Genomic DNA, 19,019 nt, shown 5'->3' with positions numbered 1-19,019 from the left:
TCTTGTATAATTTATGCTTACCACAAAACATACTCCAGTGATCCAAGCATTTAAATCCTTGCTTCCTGCACCAGTTCCCAGCCACACGTTCAAGTCCATTATCTCCCTGTTCCTGGCCTCACCAGCCTGAGGAACTGGAAGCAAACCGGAGATAACCACCCTGGACGTCCTGCTTTTCAGCCTTCTCCCTAGTTCTCCGAAGTTCCGCTGTAGTATGTTCCTCCTCTTCTTCCCAGCGTCATTTGTGCTGACATGTACCACCACCTCTGGCTCTTCACCTTCGTCCTTGAGGATTTCCTGCACTCTGTCTGTGATGTCTTTAACCCTGGCACCAGGAAGGCAACACACCATCCTTAAGTCCCATCTGCTGCCACAAAAAACCCGGTCAGTTCCTCTCACTATGGAGTCCCCTATTACCACGGCTCTGTGCGATGTCCGACTCATCCGCTCTGTCTCCACGCCAACTTTTGATTTACAGGTCTGGCCGCCTCGCGGACAGGCAGTGTCATCTGTCTCTACTGTTTCTAAAAGATTCAACTTGTTCCTGACAGGTACTTCCCCCGGGGTCTCTTGCACCTATCTCTTCTCTGCCTTCCTCATCGTCTGCTCTTTTCTGATATGGTCGGTGTAATAACCTGTCCAGAAAGATCTCGTTCTCGGATGAGCCTAAGGTCCTCGAGTTCTTTCATCAGTGCTGCAATATGCTCTGTCAGTAGCTGAACGTGCACACACTTTCCACACTTATACGAGCCAGACACACCAGAGTCGTTGACCTCCCACATCAAGTACGTAGCACACTGAACCAGCTTGGCAGTCATGTCTTCACCCTCTTCAACTGTGGCGTAATCGCTTCACTCAACCTCTTTGTCAAAGACTCCTGAGCTAAAGCCTCACTCTTCAATCCACAGGAACTTCCCACCCTCCCGTCCTGGCACCTTCCCCTGCCACCGCAGGAATTGCAAATCCTGCGCCCACACCTCCCCCCTCACTTCCATCTAAGGCCCCAAAGGAGCCTTCCACATCCATCAAAGTTTCACCAGCACATCCACCAATGTCATTTATTGTATCCGTTGCTCCCGATGCGGTCTCCTCTACACTGGGGAGACTGGATGCCTTCTTGCAGAGTGCTTCAGGGAACATCTCCAGGACACCCACACCAATCAACCCCACCACCCCGAGGTCGAACATTTCAACTCCACCTCCCACTCTGCCGAGGACATGCAGGTTCTGGGCCTCCTGCACCGCCGCTCCCTCACCACCCGACGCCTGGAAGAAGAACGCCTCATCTTCCACCTCAGAACTTTTCAACCCCAGGACATCAATGTGGACTTCACTAGTTTCCTCATTTCCGCTCCCTCCACCTTACTCCAGCTCCAAAATTCCAGCTCAGCACCATCCTCATGATCTGTCCCACCTGTCAATCTTCCTTCCCACCTATCCATTCCACCCTCATCTCCAACCTATCACCTTTACCCCTTCCTCCATCCAACTATTGCACTCCCAGCTACCTTCTCCCCAGCCCCACCCCCCTCCAATTTATCTCCCCACCCCTGAGGCTTGCAACCTCATTCCTGATGAAGGGCTCCTGCCCGAAATATCAATTTTCTTGCTCCTCGGATGCTGCCTGACCTGCAGTTCATTTCTAGCTCCACTCTAATTGTGACTCTAATCAAAGAACCTATCCATCTCTGTCCTAAATACACTCAATAACTTAGCCTCCACAGCCTCCTGCAGCAAACAGTTCCACAAATTCACCACTATCTGGCTGAAGAAATTCCCCCTCATCTCAGTTCTAAAGAGTGTCCTTTACTCTGATGCTGTGCCCGAGAGTTCTAGCCTCTTCTCCTGGTGGAAGCTGTCCGTGTCTAATCTATGTAGGTTTCTCAGTATTTTGCAAATTTCAGTGAGATTCCCTCTATTCCTTCTAAACTCCATTAAGTACAAAACCAATGTCCTTGACTGCTCCTGTTATGACAAGCTCTTCATACCTGTGGTCATTCTTATAAACAACCTCTGGAACCCCTCCAAGGCCAGCAAATCCGCTCTTAGATACGGGGCCCAAAACTGCTCACAGTATTCCAAATACAGCCTGACCAGAGCTGAAAAATGTGTTGCTGGAAAAGCGCAGCAGGTCAGGCAGCATCCAAGGAGCATGAGAATCCTAGGCAGAAGATGAGGCGCTCTTCCTCCAGGCGTCGTGTTGCCATGGTCTGGCGATGGAGGAGGCCAAGGACCTGCATGTCCTTGGCGGAGTAGGAGGGGGAGTTAAAGTGTTCAGCCACGGGGCGGTTGGGTTGGTTTGTGCGGGTGTCCCAGAGGTGTTCTCTGAAACGTTCCGCAAGTAGGCCACCTGTCTCCGCAATGTACATTGGGGAGACAGGCTGCCTACTTGTGGAACGTTTCAGAGAACACCTCTGGGACACCCGCACCCTCCTCTACATTGGGGAGACAGGCCGCCTACTTGCGGAACGTTTCAGAGAACACCTCTGGGACACCCGCACCAACCAACCTAACCGCCCCGTGGCTGAACATTTTAACACCCCATCCCGCTCTGCCAAGGACATGCAGGTCCTTGGCCTCCTCCATCGCCAGGTCATGGCAACACGACTCCTGGAGGAAGAGCGCCTCATCTTCTGCCTAGGAACCCTCCAACCACAAGGGATGAATGCAGATTTCTCATTTCCCCTCCCCCCACCTTATCTCAGTCCCAACCCTCGGACTCAGCACCACCTCCTTGACCTGCAATCTTCTTCCCAACTTCTCCGCCCCCACCCCCTCTCCGGCCTATCACCCTCACCTTAACCTCCTTCCACCTATCGCGTTCCCAACGCCCCTCCCCCAAGTCCCTCCTCCCTACCTTTTATCTTAGCCTGCTTGGTACACCCTCCTTATTCCTGAAGAAGGGCTTATGCCCGAAACGTCAATTCTCCTGCTGCTTGGATGCTGCCTGACCTGCTGCGCTTTTCCAGCAACACATTTTTCAGCTCTGATCTCCAGCATCTGCAGTCCTCACTTTCTCACAGTCTGACCAGAGCCTTATACATCCTCAGCAGTGCATCTCTGCTATTGTACCCTCTTGAAATAAATGCTAGTATTGCATTTACCTTCCTAACTACCAACTTAACCTGCATGTTAACCTTAAGAGAATCCTGAATGAGGACTCCTAAGTCCCTTTGTGCTTCTGATTTCTGAATTGTGCTTTCCTCTTCTAGAAAATAATTTATGCATCTATTCTTGCTACCAAAGTGCATAACCTCATACTTTCACACATTGTATTTCATCTGCCACTTCCATCTGCCATATCACCCAGTCTCACCTACCTACCTTCTCAATCTTGTCTCTCAATTGCCAAACCATCTTCTCAACAACATCAAAAACGTGATGATTAAAGAGATTCAGGAGTCAGACAATATAGTCTGTCTGAGGAGACATTTGATACAGTGGTATCAGAATAACTTATGAATCAATAAAAATTGTGCATAATAATAAAGGTAACCAGCACCCTAGCTCAGATGGCTCCTACCTCCCACTAACTGTAGTGGCTACAGATGGTTCATGATTCCTATTCTACTTATGTTTCCATGTGCAACAAAACTTCTCTGAATCTGTTTGTTTTATTCCCTGTAGCCAGGAATCTTCCTGTGTTGCTATGTTGTGACCTTGTTATCTGCTTGTTAATACAAAGATTAACTCATCAATTTTGATCACAAACCAGCAAATCTCAACATACAGACAACCAAGCCATGTACACAGTATCTATTGCATCCTCTGTACCCGATGTGGCCTCCTCTATATTGGGGAGACAGGCCGCCTACTTGTGGAGCGTTTCAGAGAACACCTCTGGGACACCCGGACCAACCAACCCAACCACCCTGTAGCTCAACATTTCAATTCCCCCTCCCACTCCACCAAGGATATGCAGGTCTTTGGACTCCTCCATCGTCAGACCACAGCGAAACGACGGTTGGAGGAAGAACGCCTCATCTTCCGGCTAGGAACCCTCCAACCACAAGGGATGAACTCGGATTTCACCAGTTTCCTCATTTCCCCTCCCCCCAGCCTGTCTCAGTCAAATCCATCAAATTCAGCACCGCCTCCCTAACCTGCAATCTTCTTCCCGACCTCTCCGCCCCCACCCCAATCTGTCCTATCACCCTCACCTTGACCTTTTTCCACCTATCACATTTCCGACGCCCCTCCCCCAAGTCCCTCCTCCCTATCTTTTATCTTAGCCTGCTGGACAAACTTTCCTCATTCCTGAAGAAGGGCTAATGCCCGAAACGTCGATTCTCCTGTTCCCTAGATGCTGCCTGACCTGCTGCGCTTCTCCAGCAACACATTTCCATCACAGTTCTAATTGACTCAAACCAGGCACCCTATGTTCTCTCAGACATCAAAATTTAAGTCTTCAGTTGTTAGTTAGTCATGAAAACAGAATACAAAAGGAAATTCATAATTCATAAAATATGAACAAATGCTTCATTTTTCCATGCTGGACATTTCTGCTCATTCAGTTTTGAATGGCAGACAAGTTAGTTCACTTACAGTGGAAGGAGCAAGAGAGGTGACGACAACATAGAATTCGTATATCTGGAAACTGACCCTTTTTTTTGGACGCTGCTGCCAAAAACTAGTATTTAAGTGAGAAGTAGAAAGGGTATATCACAGAAAATACTAGTGGGAGCAGGAAGCGAAGCCATTGACTCTGAGTTTACAACTGGATGGATTTGTTTCAGAAAAGTTGTAAGGAGAAACAGAGAACTATAGACCTGTGAGTCTGACTTCGGCTGCGGGTAAATTGTTAGAGATGATTATAAAAGATATGCACAATGTGAATTATGCACAATTAGAGAGGCAAAAATTGATTAGGGATAGTCAAAGTGGTTTTGTGCAAGGAAAATCGTTTCTCACAAACCTGATTGAGTTTTTTTGAGGAAGGTACCAAAAAGATTCATGATGGCAGTACATTAGATGTTGTTTATTTGGATTTTAATAAAGCCTTTGTCATGGTAGACCAATTAGTAAACTTAGGTCACATGGGATTCAGGGTGAATTTACCAATTGGGTACATAATTGGTTGAATGGCAGGAGACAGAGTGTAATAATGGAGGGTTACTTTTTGGACTGGAGACCTATCACCAAGGATCGGTTCTGAGTCCTCTTTTATTCTGTCATTTAAATAAATGATTTGGATGAGAATATAAAAGGCATGGTTAATAAATTAGTGGATGACACCAAAGTTGGTGGCATAATAGACAGTGAAGGAAGATTTCTAAGTTTACAAAGGAATCTTGATCAAATGGGTGAATGGGATGAAAAATGACAAATGGAGTTCAATCCAGATAAATGTGAGGTATTGTATCTTGGTATTCCATATTTTGCGCAATAGCTTACCATGTGGAACCTTATCAAACACCTTACTGAAATCCATATACACCACATCAACCACTTTACCTTCATTCACCTGTTTTCACACCTTCTTGAAGAACTCAGTAAGGTTAGTGAGGCACGACCGACCCTTCACAAAACCATGTTGACTACCCCTAATCAAATTATTCCTTTCCAGATGATTATAAATCTTATCTCTTTTAACCTTTTCCAACACCTTACCCACAACCGAAGTAAGGCTCACTGGTCTATTATTACCTGGGTTGTCCTGACTCCCCTTCTTAAACAAAGGAACAGCATTTGCTATCTTCCAGTCTTCTGGCACTACTCCTGTCCACAATGATGACATAAAGATCAAAGCCAAAGACTAGGCAATCTCCTCCCTGGCTTCCCAGAGAATCTGAGGATAAATTCCATCCAGTCCAGGGGTCTTATCTATTTTCAGATTTTCCAAAATTGCTAAAACCTCCTATTTGTCAACCATAATCCCATCTATTCTAGTAGCCTGTATCTCCATATTCTCACTAACATTGCCCTTTCCAATGTGAATACTGACAAAAAATATTCATTAAGTGCTACCCCTTTGTCCTCAGATTCCATACACAACTTCCCACGACAATCTTTGATTGGCCCTAGTCTTACTCTAGTCATTCTTTTATTCCTGATATATATATAGGCTTTAGGATTTTCTTTAATCCTATCCGCCAACAACTTCTCATGTCCCCTCTTTGCTCTTCTTAGCCCTCTCTTTAGATCTTTTCTGGCTGACGTATAACTCTCAAGCCCCCTAACTGAGCCTTCACGCCTCACCCTCACATAAGCCTTCTTCTTCCACTTGACAAGAGCTTCAACTTCTTTAGTAAACCATGGCTCCCTCTCTCGACAATTTCCTCCCTGCCTGATAGGTGTATACTTATCAAGGACCCGCAGTATCTGTTCCTTGAATAAGCTCCACATTTCAAGTGTGTCCATCCCCTGCAGTTTCTTTCCCCATCCTATGCATCCTAAATTTTGCCTAATCGCATCATAATTGCCTTTTCCCCAGTTATACCTCTTTCCCTGCGGTATATACCTATCCCTGCCCATTGCTATTGTAAACATGACCGAATTGTGGTCACTATCACCAAATTACTCACCTGCCTCCAAATCTAACACCTGGCCGGGTTCATTCCTCAGTACCAAATCCAAGATGGCATCTCCCTTTGTTGCCCTGGCTACATACCTTGTCACACATTGAACAAAAACTGACCCATCTAAACTACTTGAACTATAGCGCTCCCAGGCAGTACTGGGGAAGTTAAAGTCCCCCATAAAAACTACTCTGTTACTCTCGCTCCTATTGAGAATCATCTTTGCTATCCCATCCTCTACTTCCCGAGAACAATTCGGAAGCTGAATGAAAACTCCCAACAGGGTGACTTCTCCTTTTCTGTTTCTAACCTCAGCCCAAAGTACCTCAGTGGATGAGTCCTCAAACGTTATCTCAGTTGCTGGAATACTACCCTTGATTAACAATGCCACACCACAGCCCCCCTCCCCCTCCCTCCCCCCCGCCACCACCACCACCACTACACACACACACTTTTTACCATTTTCTCAGTTCTTGCTGAAACACCTGAATCCCGGAATCTGCAGCAACCATTCCTGTCTCTCCTCTAGCCATGTCTCTGAAATGGCCATAACATCGAAATCCCACATACTAACCCAGGTTGCAAGTTCACCCACCTTATTCCGGGTGCTCCTGGCATTGAAGTACACACATTTCACACCAACATCCTGATTGCTGGTGCCCTCTCGTGACCTTGTAAACCTATTCCTGACCTCACTACCCTCAACCTCCTACACTAGAACTACAATTCAGGTTCCCATCCCCCTGCTGCATTAGTTTAAACTGTCCCAAAGCGCATTAGCAAATTTCCCCCCAGGATATTGGTACTCCTCTGATTCACATAAAGACCATCCATTTTGTAGAGGTCCTTCCTTCCCCAGAAAGAGCTCCAGTTATCTAAGACCTCCCAACTCCTATAGTCAATGGACTGACCAATAAAGGCAAGCATAGCAAACACCTTCTTCACTATCCTGTCTCCCTGGGACTTCACTTTCAAGGAGCTATCAACCTGCACTCCAAGGTCTCTTTGTTCAGCAACACTCCCCAGGACCTTACCATTAAATGTATAAATCCTGTCCTGATTTGCCTTTCCATGACGCAGCACCTCCCATTTATCGAAATTAAACTCCATCCACTACTCTTCGGCCCATTGGCCCATCTGATCAAGGTTCCATTGTACTCTGAGGTAACGTTTTTTGCAGTCATCTGCAAACTTACTAACCATTATATTAATGCTAAGAAGCAGTGGACCCGGCATCAATCCTTGTGGAACACAGCTAGTCACAGGCCTTCAGTTTGAAAAGCAACCCTCCACCACCACCCACTGTCTTTTACTTTCGAGCCAGTTCTTTATCTAAATGTCTAGTTCTCTCCATATTCCATGTGAGCTAACCTTGCTAAACAGTCCACTGTGAGGACCCTTGAATGACAACAGAGATTTTAGAGGAGGAGGGCATCATTGAACATTACAGCGCAGTACAGGCCCTCGATGTTGTGCCAATCTGTGAAATCAATCTGAAGCCCATTTAACCTACACTCTTCCATTGTCATCCATATGCCTATCCAATGACCACTTAAATGCCCTTAAAGTTGGCGAGTCAACTACTGTTGCAGGTAGAGCATTCCACGCCACTACTATTCTCTGAGTAAAGAAACTACGTCTGACATCTGTCCCACATCTATCACCCCTTAATTTAAAGCTATATCCCCTCAGGTTAGCTATCACCATCTAAGGAAAAAGGCTCTCACTGTTCACCCTATCTGACCCTCTGATTATCTTATATGACTCAATTAAGGCACCTCTCAACCTTCTTCTCTCTAATAAAAACAGCCTCAAGTCTCTCAGCCTTTCCTCATAAGACCTTTCCTCCATACCAGGTAACATCCTAGTAAATCTCCACTGAACCCTTTCCAAAGCTTCCACATCATTCCTATAATGCGGTGACCAGAACTGTACACAATACTTCAAGTGCAGCCGCACCAGAGTTTTGTACAGCTGCAGCATAACCTCATGGTTCCAAAACTCATTCCATATACCAATAAAAGCTAACACACCATATGTCTTCTTAACAGCCCTATCAACCTGGGTGGTAACTTTCAAGGATCTATGTACCTGGACACTGAGACCTCTCTGCTCATCTAACTACCCAGAATTTTACCATTAGCCCAGTAATCTTTGTTCCTGTTACTCCTTCCTAAATGAATCACCTCATACTTTTCCGCATTAAATTCTATTTGCCACCTCTCAGTCCAGCTCTGCAGCTTATCTATGTCCCTCTGTAACCTACACCATCCTTTGTCACTATCCACAACTCCACCAACCTTCGTGTCACCTGCAAATTTATTAACCCATCCTTCTATGAACTGATCCTGGTCATTTATAAAAATGACAAACAGCATTGAACCCACTAGTAACTGAACCCCAGGATGAATATTTCTCATCAACTACCACCTTCTGTCTTCTTTCAGCTAGCCAAACCGCTAAATCACCCTCAATCCCATGCCTCCACATTTTGTGCAAAAGCCTTATCAAACGCCTTACTGAAATCCATGTACACTACATCAACCCTTCACCTTCATTCATCTGTTTGGTCACTTTCTGAAAGAACTCAATAAGGTTTGAGAGTCACGACCTAACCTTCACAAAACCATGTTGACTATCTCTAATCAACTTATTCCTTTCTAGATGATTATAAATCCTATCTCTTATTACCCTTTCCAACACTTTACCCACAACCAAAGTAAGGCTATCTGGTCTATGATTACCAGGGTTGTCTCTACTCCCCTTCTTGAACAAAGGAACAGCATTTGCTATCCTCCAATCTCCTGGCACTATTCCTGTTGACAATGATAATATAAAGATCAAAGCCAAAGGCTCGGCAATCTCCTCCCTGGCTTTTCAGAGAATCCAAGGATAAATCCCATCCTAATCAGGGGACTTACCTATTTTCATACTTCTCAGAATTGCTAACACATCCTCTTTGTGAACCTCAATCCCATCTATTCTCGTCGCCTGTATCTCAGTATTCCCCTCGACAACATTGTCTTTTTCCAGTGTGAATACCGACGAAAAATATTCATTTAGCGCTTCCCCTGTCTCCTCTGACTCCGTGCACAACCTCCCACTACTGTCCTTGATTGGCCCTAATCTTAATCTAGTCATTCTTTTATTCCCGATATACGGATAGAGAGCCTTGGGTTTTCCTTGACCCTAACGCCAACAACTTCTCATGTCCCATCCTGTCTTTATGTCTTTCCTGGCTAACTTGTACCCCTCATGCGCCCGAACTGAGCCTTCACATCTCATCCTAACTTAAGCCTTCCTCTTCCTCTTGACAAGAGATTCAACTTCCTTAGTAAACCACGGCTCCTGGGCTCAACAGCTTCCTTCTTGCCTGATTGGTACATACTTATCAAAGATTCACAGTAGCTGGTTCTTGAATAATTTTCACATTTTTATTGTACCCATCCTGTGCAGTTCTCTTCCCCATCCTAACTCTTACCTAATTGCATCGTAATTGCCTTTTCCCCAACTGCAACTCGTGCCCTGTGGTATATACCTATCCCTTTCCATCACTAAAGTAAATATAATGAAGTTGTGGTCACTATCACCAAAGTGCTCATCTACCTCCAAACCTAACACCTGGCCGGGTTTATTACCCAGTACCAAATCTAACGTGTTCTCGCCTTTATTGGACAAAATCTGAACTATAGCATTCTCAGTCAATATTTGGAAAGTAAAAGTCTCCAATAACAACTACCCTGTCAGTCTTTCTCCTATTGAGGATCATCTTTGCTGTCCGTTCCTGTACATCTCTGGAACTGTTCGGAGGCCTATAGAAAAACCCCAGCAAGGTGACCTCTCCTTTCCTGTTTCTAATCTCAGCCCATATATCTCAGTAGACCAAGTTCTCAAACATTCTGTCTGCAACAGTAATTATGTCTTTGACTGACAATGCCACACTCCCCCCTTACCATTTTCTCTGTTCTTACTGAAACATCTAAATCCCAGAACCTGCAATAACCATTCCTGACCCTTCTCTACCTATGTCTCCGAAATGGCAACAACATCGAAATCCCAGGTATCATCAATCAAGTCAAAGGATGCAGACACATCAAGAAAGCTGAGGAATGATAGTAATCCCAAAAATTATCTAAACAAAGTCAGAAGTCCAACAGGTTTTATTGAATTCACAAGCTGTGGACACAGCCTTAGAATTAGAGGGGGTAAATTCAGAACAGAAATGCGGAGATATTTCTTCAGCCAGAGAGTGGTGGGCCTGTGGAATTCATTGCCATGGAGTGCAGTGGAGGCCGGGACGCTAAATGTCTTCAAGGCAGAGATTGATAAATTCTTGATGTCACAAGGAATTAAGGGCTACGGGGAGAATGTGGGTAAGTGGAGTTGAAATGCCCATCAGCCATGATTGAATGGTGGAGTGGACCCGATGGGCCGAATGGCCTTACTTCCACTCCTATGTCTTATGGTCTTTTGGAGAGCTGCTCCTTTGGCAGGTAAAGTGGAAGGAAGTGTACAGGCACAGTGGAGGTGCTTCCCTCATCTTCACCTGATGAAGGAGCAGTGCTCCGAAAGCTTGTGATTTGAAATAACCATGTTGGACTATAACCTGGTGTCATGTGACTTCTGTCTTTGTCCACTCCGGTCCAAAGATTATGTGGAGTCTTCAGAGTGACTTGGAATGTCATTTGCAATATGGATGAGGTTCGAATAACATCTCCTCCTGCATGCATTCTCCTCATATCACCCATTCCCACCTCTAATTTTCTCCATATCCCTCACTGCCACCTGACCACTGTCAGCTATACCTACCCACTTTCTGCCATTAATCCCTCAATTCCACATACCCAGTCTCTCAACCTATCCCTAAATCTTACTCATTCATCTTTTCTCCATAAGCCTCAGACCCTTTTGTAACAAACCACATAGAAACCAATGACTTAGAAACATAGAATTTTACATTTTTTAAAAGAGGTATGAATTTCCCAATGACTACCAGAACCTTCCAAAGGATAATATTTTGCATTTATTTTTCACATATTACGATAACTAACAAATAAAAATCCCAACATAGATCAAATGCTACTAAACACACAATGAGTACATACATTTTTTAGAAAGCACCTTTATATTAACTAATTACCTCAATCGAAATATCCCAGTCAACACATTTTACTTTGCGCCATGCTCCTAGTAGATGGATAGAAATATAAGATTAAATCTCAAGGCACTGCAAGCATCCATTGGGCTGATTGTTCCCTGCCTCACCAGGCTGAATAATAAGTATTTCTGAAGAAAGAAATATGAAGCCTAAGTGTTTGGTCTTCATTTGTTGAGACAAATGCAAGAATGCCAAATTTGACATTGCAATTATTTGTTTTATGGGGAAAAGGGGTGCTCATTAGTTGGGAAGCTGAGTCTGGTTGACTGAGGTTTCGCCCTGAAGAAAATAGTGCAGAAGTATAAGATCCAACAGCTCCAGAACAATTCAAAAAAGGTGCAGTGGTTGAAAATATTTATTTTTGCTGAGAAAATTTCCCTGCGTGTAAATATATGCTGTTCTTACAAAGGATAAATGAGCATGTTATGAGCTTTTTAGATGACTTTAAATAGTTGTTAGTGTAGTTTCAGCACACTTGGGGTTGTTCATAAGTTGTTGCCCAATTCTGGAATCACATCCGACAGTAGTTGGTTTGCTTTGGATTTTGTGTGTGCAGGCTGGTTGAGTCCAGCCTGCATCGTACCTATTACAGACAACCAGAGGCACATGCTGTTGGATTCAATCAAACAGTCATTGGGATATACAGTGTAGCATCATAGGGAACAGGAGAATCGATGTTTCGGGCATAGGCCCTTCTTCAGGAATGAGGAAAGTGTGTCCAGCAGGTTAAGATAAAAGGTAGGGAGGAGGGACTTGGGGGAGGGGCGTCGGAAATGCGATAGGTGGAAAGAGGTTAAGGTGAGGGTGATAGGTCAGACTGGGGTCGGGGCGGAGAGGTCAGGAAGAAGATTGCAGGTTAGGAAGGCGGTGCTGAGTTCGATGCACCACCTTCCTAACCTGCAATCTTCTTCCTGACCTCTCCACCCCCACCCCAGTCTGACCTATCACCCTCACCTTAACCTCCCTCCATCTATCGCATTTCCGACGCCCCTCCCCCAAGTCCCTCCTCCCTACCTTTTATCTTAGCCTGCTGGACACACTTTCCTCATTCCTGAAGAAGGGCCTATGCCCGAAACGTCGATTCTCCTGTTCCCTGGAGGCTGCCTGACCTGCTGCGCTTTTCCAGCAACACATTTTCAGCTCTGACCTCCAGCATCTGCAGACCTCACTTTCTCCTCAAAGAGTGTAGCATCATAGCCACACCGAGATTCATATGCAATATTGATGAATTGTGCAGTAGGCAGAGGGTCTTTTTGGATGGCCACGGTATCCTGTGAGCCCTGTAAATATGTCTGCTTAACTAGATATTCAGAATTTTGAAATACTTTGCATTTCCGGGGTAATTTAAAGTAGTTCAGACCTATTTCAGATCAAAAAGTGGCAGACTGTGTCCCAGTTGTGTGATTAATGCAATAGACAGCAATAATTATATGATCAACACAGCCAGTGTCTGACAGAATAGCTTTAATATGCTTTAATTTTCAATAAAGCTTGCAAGATGAGCAAATGGCTATGGCATTAATTACAGGATAATTATAAGGCCAGTCATTATCAGGTAGACAGTTAGTCTCAATGTGTTGACCAGTGAAGGTGGACTTGCAGTAGACGCAGCAATCTAGATGCACCATCATTTTCTGAAGCTGTATGCATTGAACCTATGACATTAGCAACTCACACAGTTGACTCCATCTTTAGTGACACTAGATATACACAAATAGAGTGTGTTGACACAGGATCCTATCACGGCATAGGTCCAGCTTTCACTAACATTTTCACTGGTTACCATGGGAAAATGCTCGAACATCATGCATATTTCTGATTGTGAAGATTATATGTTCATTATCTTTGATTTGGCAGTTTGTAAAGATTTCCTTTTACACCATATAACAATCCATCACATGCTCAACAGTCTAAAATGCTCCTTTTTCTTTTTGTGCTAATTCAGAAATTGCTCAAGGGTTCTGTACTGCTGAATACTGCAAGCTTGCCTTCACTGGTTGTTCATATAGAACTCTTCAGAGGAAGAGCTGCTGCTTCTTCCAACAGCTTTGATTTCTTTATGTTGTCCATATGTATCTCCAAAAAGCACTACACCTCTTTCTGTGTCAAGGTCTGAGAACTGCCACCTGATTTTCAATGGCTGGTTTTCTTTTGCTGTAATAGCCAGGTCACATGGGCCTACCTGGGCAGAAATACAGTGATCTCTTGCCCCTTAATTCAGATAATTCTATTTTGTTTCCAATTAAAAGAGATATTTTTCTTGTAAAGTCCCAAATTCATTATACTTCCTCTGTATAAACAGGTTTAATTGTCTCTGATGTTGTTTAAACTGAGCATTTCAATGTTCATTCCCTGGTAACATACCATATTCCTATTTCCTTTGTATGTAACCTGTAGATTTACTTTTTATCTTTCTATAAGATATAGCTGTATACTGGATACCTTATCAAAGGGTCTGTTTCTGTACTGGATGACTCTGTAACTCTATGACTCTACTGGTTCACATTATGACCTATATAATTAGAGAACAGCTGTTGCTCTATTCACTCAGTTTGTCTTTTCTAAATTTCTCTTTATTTCTAGACCACCTCCCAGTCCATCAGGCACCATCACAGCTGGTTATGGCCAGATGCAGTCTCGTTCAGTGCCAGTTTACGAGATGAAGTTCCCAGATCTTTGTGTCTACTAGCAGCAGCACAATACGGTCCAACACAAACCTTCATTGAATTGCAGAGGTTCTGGTTTCTCATCCAGTGTCATTTGCACATGGGAGTGACCCAGCAGCAGAAATTGTATTAGTGCATCCTTTCAACCATTCCTTGCAGAATGTTAGCAGTCACACACAGCTATTGTTTCTACTGGTACTAGTATATCAAACGTCATTCTTACAGCTTAGTAATGCTTTGTTTTGAAGACATTATCTTTCATTGCCTTGCATATGCTTGCCTGAGATCATAGACAAGTTTTACTACAGTTTAGGGCTTTCTGTGGAAGTGTATGATCTGGCTGCTGCTGAGCATTATGATTGGTGAAATTTGAAGAAGAAATGTCTTTTAATGCAATTAACATGAATTGATGATCACAAGATAACAACAGACCCAGCATTTGCTTCTCAGACATTAAACTTTAGGCCCAATCTAAGAATGTTGATTATGACCTTAACCAATTTCACTTGGCCCACAGCACTCTTATTGATTGAGGAATGTGGCAGACTCTATGCCTGTTTAAATATACTGGCAAATCTACCGAACAAACAATGTTGGATAATCTTTTCCAATCTGTTACTCTCTTCGTGTTTCAGTTTCTTGTTCTCTCTATTAGACTGTGGCCTCCATGAATCAGTGTAGACAAAAGGTGTGGAATGACCAGACTATCATCTCACAATCACTAACCCGAAGGGGTGAGTAGAATTGGGGGTGTGGAGGGACAAATCCTGTGTCTTCCTATCTGTTGTTGATGCAGAATTATTTAGGGCAGCACACTTGCACTGGTCATCTGAGAAATTCCAGCAGCTCCTGTACAAAATCATTGTGGTTTTTGTTTGGAACACCTTTGGTACTGCTTGATGCTGCACGCTGTATCAACCACTTCAAACAGGAATCCCCGCTCACAGGTCAAGCTTATCTTGTGTTTCTATTTTCTGTTATTCTGTGAAGGCAAAAATGTGCCAGTCTTCAGTAATGTTGTGGATTAATCTACATTTTTGACATTAATTATTGTGAATTGATCCCTAATTATGTGTGTAATGCTGACAGAAATATTACAGATGCATTTGCAGGCTACATTTGAACTTAACTGGATGTACCAAGTAGAATTTGGCAAGTGCTAGATTTCCACCAGCAACCCTTCACTGTTCTCCTCATTCTTTGCAACTATATTTTTATTGTACATTAATGATGGAAAGCTGTTGTCTATGCTGAAGTTTTTGAAGAAATGTTATTCATTCAGCTGTACTCTCACTTCCTCTAAAGTCTGAATACAAATCAACATTGAATCAAAAGGAAGTGTTCACAATCTCAGATTTCCTGGAATCCTGACAAACAGTATTGATGGTATACAGCTCTTGCAGGTGCACATACACAGCAAATTCATGTACATGTACACATCCTGACACTACGGAAGTGTGCCCACTGAATGCAGATAATGCATATGCACACCATATGCAATCAGTGTGCATAAAGGTGCTTCACATACACATTCATATATATCCATTGTACAGATGGACATGTTTAGATGGGAAAAATCTTTCAGTCTATTTGGCAACTCAATTATCTAATTCCTTGAAACCAGATACTGCCTTTCTCCAATACTGGCAGGTAATGGGATAAATGAAGATCTGCCCAGAGGAGGATTTATGCTTGCTTCCTTCAGTCTAGTAAATTGTTTTTCCTGTTCAGTATGAGGTTTACTGTAATGCAGAACAAATGAAGATTGGTTGGCTGCAACACATTCATTCATTCCACAAAAATGGCCTGAGTTTCTGGTGACCTGCCATTTTAATTTTTCACCTTGTTCACCTTTCTAGCCTTGGCTTCCTGCACTGCTCCATTGAAGTTCAACACAAGCTTGAGGAACAGGACTTCATATTTCACTTTTCATGCTCTGTACTTAAGGTTGATTTCAACAGTTTTAGACAATGATCTCTGTCCCATCCTCTTTCTTTGCATGTTTTGGTTTTAATTTTGTTTTTCTCCTATTTTTGATTTTGGAGAACAGCTATTCTGTCATTTATACATCCTCTGTACACATCTTTGCTTCCACCCTCTGCTTTTCATCTGTGTAAAATGTATTATGTTTTTAACTTTTCCCAGTCTGATAAAAGGTCATTGACCTAAAATGTTAACTTTGTCAATCTTTTTCATTCTCCGATAACCATACAGCCATCTCCATACCTGTTCAAGAATTGTGTTCCCTCCAAACTTTTCTGTATCCAATGTTCTGTTTAATTTTTAACAGCCAGGGGAAATTGAGCTGATGATTTGATTGGGAGAAAGTGAGGACTGCAGATGCTGGAGATCAGACTCAATAAGTGTGGTGCTGGAAAAGCACAGCCGGTCAGGCAGCTTCCGAAGAGAGGAGAGTTAATGTTTCGAGCATATGTCCTTCATAAGGAATGTGGTGATTGAAGCTCTTCCTCATTCCTGATGAAGAGCTTATGTTTGAAACATCAACTGTCCTGTTCCTCAATGCTGCCTGACCGGCTGTGCTTTTCCAGCACCACACTTGATGATTTGATTGGTCTGCCTGCTGAAATTCTAAGACCTGTGTCTGCTCCACCAGCTTAACTTTGTTTCCATTTCTCTTACAACTCACTATCTGTTAATTCTTATCAATCCAGCTCTTTCATTCTGTAGATATTCAGAGATCTCAAAAATGCATGTCAGGTCCCCATGGAAGTCCCACACACTGACTACAAGCTGAGGAAGTTTAAACTTTCATATGGCAATTATCCTTAGTCTAGAACTCCCTGAAAAAATCTCTAACACTGAGCAATGGCCAGAGACTTTCAAGGATTCTGGCTCACTTACCTGGATAGTTACCCAGGAAATGTTTGAAAGGTTATAACCAGTTCTTGTAGTGATTATAACGTGGTCAGCTAGGTGGACCTCATGGAATACAAGTTAGGCCTGACTGGGGCTATTAACCTGCTCCAATAAAGGAGCCCTGACTGACAGATATAAACAGGAGTGTTAGAGGTTCTGTTCACTCTGAGAGTTGGTTCTGAGGAAATCAGACCAGTATCAAATACTATGCACGTGTAAATAAAGGGTGACTTGATGACGGGATACTGACCTCTGTGGATTTATTTCAGTGGTGATGAGAGAATAAATTTGCTCCTGAAGAAATTTGCTTGCAACAATCATCTTTGAATTGGGGTAAGCATTTCTGGCATCATACTATTTTGCAGGAAGCATGACTCGTTTGATCCTGCTGTTGAAGACTGGGATACTTATCAGTTTTACTCCACATTTCAAGAACCAGGGGAATCTATTTTGGGATTTTTGATGAGGTTAAGACAACTGGCAGAGGCAAGTAAACTTAGTTTAACCCATAATGAGATGCTGAGAGACCGTGTGGTATATGGGATTAATGATGTAACCATGCAAAAGCACTGACTGACTGAAGTTCAACTGGACTTCGAACAGATGCTACAATTGGTTTTACCACTAGAAAATGTGTCAAGTGGAACATATGAATTAGAATAATTAGGTTTTTTGTCATGTGTACTCAAGTACATGAGTACAGTGAAAAGTTTACAATGCGACACGACACAGTGTCATCTTAGGTACAGAGTACCTAGATACAAAATTTAGAAAAAGTAGAGAAATAAAGGAACAAAAAGTTACATTATCTTACAATTAATCATATTATAAGTTAGAAAAATAAGAAATAACATTAAGAGGATAAATAATACAGTCTTTTGTAGATCAGTGCAGGGGGGTTCCACGCTTGGTCTGAGCGGGCTCGAAGGTGCTGACTGCCCGCACCAGACCCTAGTCCAACAACCATCCCCGCTCCACTCCAGCCGGGATGAATCTCTGCTGTCTCGCCTGAATTACTCTCAGAAACTCCTGCCATTGCTGTTCCACTGTCTTTCCTGCTGGGCTCCTCTCCCAGTGAATTCTACCCAGCTCATCCCTCATGCCTCTATAGTTGCCTTTATTCATCTGTAATACTGTTACCTCTGGTTCTGTCTTCTCCCTCTCAAATTGCAGAGTAAATTCAATCATAATATGATCACTGGTCTTATGTGATGAGTTTGTGAAGAAAGAACAATGAACAAAATGGTTGCTTGATGTTCCAGGGTAAAAACAAGGACTGCAGATGCTGGAAACCAGATTCCAGATTCTGGAAAAGCACAGCAGTTCAGGCAGTATCCGAGGAGCAGGAAAATCGACGTTTCGGGCAAAAGCCCTTCATCAAGAATAGATGTTCCAGGGTTTAGAACGTTGAGAAAGAACAGGGAGGGTGGAAAAAGAGGAGGGGGTGCAGCATTGCTAATCGGAGAGTGCATCACAGCTCCAGAAATGAAGATTGTTGAGGAAGGTTTGTCTACTGTGTCAGTATGGGTGGAAGTTAGGAACAGCAAGGGAATAGCCACCGCATTGGGGGTTTTCTACAGACCACCTAAAAGCAAAAGAGAGATTGAAGATCTCATAGGTGGGCAGATTCTGGAAAAATGCAAAAGTAGCAGGGTTGTTGTTATGGGTGATTTCAACTTTCCCAATATCGACTGGAACCTCCTTAGTACAGATGGCTTGGATGGAGCCATTTTTGTCAGGTGTGATCAGGAGGGTTTCCTTACTCAGTATGTAGACAGACCGATGAGGGGAGAGGCCATT

At 43.5% G+C, this 19,019-nt stretch overlaps 1 protein-coding gene across 1 annotated transcript in view; it reads left to right on the top strand.

Annotated features, from left to right (window-relative positions):
- The window catches only part of LOC122553146 (protein EFR3 homolog B-like), a 205,593-nt gene extending 188,844 nt beyond the window's left edge, over positions 1-16,749 (top strand). Inside the window, exon 23 of the mRNA XM_043696735.1 lies at positions 14,260-16,749. Within this exon, the coding sequence (XP_043552670.1) occupies positions 14,260-14,365 (106 nt within the window). The 3' untranslated portion in view covers positions 14,366-16,749. The remainder of the gene's footprint in view (positions 1-14,259) is intronic.
- The last annotated feature ends 2,270 nt before the right edge of the window (positions 16,750-19,019 follow it).

Source organism: Chiloscyllium plagiosum, chromosome 9 (assembly GCF_004010195.1).
Source record: "Chiloscyllium plagiosum isolate BGI_BamShark_2017 chromosome 9, ASM401019v2, whole genome shotgun sequence".
In the NCBI taxonomy this organism is placed as follows: domain Eukaryota; kingdom Metazoa; phylum Chordata; class Chondrichthyes; order Orectolobiformes; family Hemiscylliidae; genus Chiloscyllium; species Chiloscyllium plagiosum.
The sequence above is the reverse complement of the archived record's forward strand: the minus strand, read 5'-3'. Positions and strand labels throughout refer to the sequence as shown.